At 58.2% G+C, this 2,729-nt stretch overlaps 1 protein-coding gene across 1 annotated transcript; it reads right to left on the bottom strand.

The window, feature by feature from the left end:
* Positions 1–553: 553 nt before the first annotated feature.
* On the bottom strand, positions 554–1,511 carry LOC124404738 (WAS/WASL-interacting protein family member 2-like). Its single transcript, XM_046879072.1, has 4 exons — positions 1,324–1,511; positions 1,061–1,241; positions 816–946; positions 554–704 (listed from the first exon to the last, which is right to left on the bottom strand). Exons 1-4 carry the CDS (start codon positions 1,509–1,511, stop codon positions 554–556), a joined length of 651 nt encoding a protein of 216 aa, XP_046735028.1.
* Between the last annotated feature and the right edge of the window lie 1,218 nt (positions 1,512–2,729).

Genomic DNA, 2,729 nt, shown 5'->3' on the forward strand with positions numbered 1-2,729 from the left:
TGCAGCCGCCAGGACTGGATGTGGTAGTGCTGGACGGCGTGGTCTTCACCGCCGACTGCAGCTGCGCGAGCGCGGATGAACATAGTAGAATGTTTCCGCACTACAGGACGACGGTAGCTGACGGGGAGACCATCTCGGACTGGAGGCTAAATACAGATACGACGGGGCGGACAACGGCTCGCAGCACGGCCAACATGTCGACGGCCAGCAATATGCTAGTGACGCAACGGCATCAATTCACAAAGTAAATGACTGCGAGGTGAATGAGTGTAGTGTGAGCGGAAGTTGGTGACGAAAGGGGTGGATCTGGACGCTTTGCGCATTGACATCCCCCCCCCCCCCAAAAAAAAAAAAAAAAAAAAAAACAATAATAAGGTAGTGTTGCATGACTCAGGACAACAGTGGACAGGTGGTAGTGATAGGTTAAACATTATAGGTGACTAAGACTGTAGACGGGGCAGGTGAAATTGGACGCTATGCGCAAATAAAACTCTGCCCACGCCGAATGAAGTGTGGAGGAAGAGAAAGGGCTGACTGAGGCGTGACTGTCGGGTTAAGATGGCTCACGCGACGCTGAGGGAGGCGGAGAGAGGCCACGAAGAACTGGCCAGCCACAGGGGCGAAGCGAAGTAATGCGAAAGCGGTTCCACTTCGCCCTGGGCGAGGGCGGCGGCGGAGGGGTTTTAGCCGGTAAAAATCCGGCACTATCCGAGGACAACCAGAACATCCGGATGTCTTTTGAAGATTTCCTCGTCGCCGCCAAAACAAAAAAAAAACAAGAAAAAAAAAGGTTAGGTTAGGTTAGGTTCCCCCACGTGGCTGTCACCTTGTCGTGGTGTGGGGGCTCGAGGCTCTCCGTGTTGAACCCTGGGGGCGATGCCGGCGGGACGCTCAGTCCCGGTAGGTTTAACCTAGCCGGTAAGGCCCTGGGTGGAGCGGAGGGTGACTAACGACAGCCGTGTATGCATGGTGTGTGTGTGAATGAATGACCGAGTGGATGAGATGTGGTTGGGGCCCTGAGGGATATTCCCTAGAGACTAATCAAGGGAGGAGTAGTTGCCGACCGACCGGGGCTGCGAGTGACGTCAGTGCCTTTTAACGGACCGCTGTAGCGTACTACGGGTAAACGTAAGTCCAGGAGACTCGTTCTCCCGGCAAAGGTCCCAGGAAACCACATGTCTAAAGTGAGAGAACCGCCCCTCACGACCGTCTGGAGCCAATCTGGGGGTTGAACTTGGGGTCTCGGGCGCATGTATGGAAGATTACCTGGTCAGTATTTCCTCATATCCGACGTCCGGTAGGATAAATCCGTCACCGTCTCACCTGGCCGGCGGTCTACCCTGCCTCGGATTAGCAGGGGAACCCGTCGGCTGGTCGACGTTATAAAGATTAGGGACTGGGGGGATCGCACGGATAGGGAGGCCACTCGACAAACCGATTAGCGGCTTCTTTGCGAGGGGATAGGGATTACTCCGGCGGGGATACATGCCACACCGCGGTGTGGCTGGCATGATGCCCGAACCGTCGTTAATCTTTTTTTTTTGTTGCAGAATGGATTCTTTAAAACAACACCAACAGCCCGAACATGGAGCAGATGACAGGGGGTCGCGCGGGCGGCCGAGAGGTAGGGGGACGCGGGGGTGTCCTCCTGTAAGGGGTATCAGCTGGCCTCCCCTTGTGGAAAGGGAGGGAGCTGACACGCTGGCGCAGGCACATGCGCTCGATGATACCAGCGAGGGCGCAAGGGAAGAGACAGCGTCTCAGACCTCCACCGAGGAGCACTCTCTTGTACAGCAGCAGCGCCAGCAGGGGAAAAAGAGGAAGGGGAACGAGCTCACCCCGCCAGGGCATGCTAGCTCCTCAGATGAACAGGAGCCCCTCCTGTCGCAGGGTCAACATGGCGCACAGAGGGCTGTGGCTACCGGGACCAGAGAGGCGGAGTCCGCACCTTTAGCTGAGAACGGAAGGGAGGGGCACAAGCAGTTGGGCGCCCGCCCAAAGGATAAGAAGAGGCGTATGGACCCCAGCAGGGTGACCTACGCTGAATGGAAGTCGGATGCCGACGACGCAGGATCCGAAAGGAGCACCTGGAGCCTGCGCCCTGAGAAAGCAAGGGCCTCTTCCACCAGAGGGAAGGCACCGGGAACGATAGCCAGCTCCCCAGAGGGAGCTATGGAGGGGATTGGCCCTGTAGAGTACAGGGTCATGACCGCAGCAGACCTGGGAGCCCAGATCGGAGAGTGGCTGGAGGAAATAGACGGCATTCGAGCTAAATGCAAGTCTATGCAGGGAAGGATGAGTGGGGAGATTAAAAAGAGAGTGGGCTGGGCAAAGGAAGCCCTGCTCACCCTTACCGGGAAGGCGGAGGCAGCGGCTGACCCTGAGCAGCTGCGCGAATGGAACAGGCAGTTAGAGGCCCAGGTGCGGAATGGTCGGAGGGAGAGACAGGAGCTCCAAAGGAAGCTGGAGCAAAGCCAGGCAGCTCTGGGGAGAGCCCAGGGGGGGGGGAAAAACGCCCGTAATGGGCTAGTATGCGGCGACCGCCCGAGGGACTCACCCGCAACGCGCAGCGCTGTCGCTTGACGTGGGTAGGAGTGCGATAAGCGCGGAGGAGGTCAGCGAGGGGCAGCCCACGGCCACCTCAACCGGAGCCTCGGAGTTTGAACTCCGCCTCACTGGCTCCGAGCTAAGGCTGCTACCAGACGACGCTAAGGCCAGGGACGAGGAGC

The sequence above is a fragment of the Diprion similis genome, chromosome 3 (assembly GCF_021155765.1).
Source record: "Diprion similis isolate iyDipSimi1 chromosome 3, iyDipSimi1.1, whole genome shotgun sequence".
NCBI classification, from domain to species: Eukaryota; Metazoa; Arthropoda; class Insecta; order Hymenoptera; family Diprionidae; genus Diprion; species Diprion similis.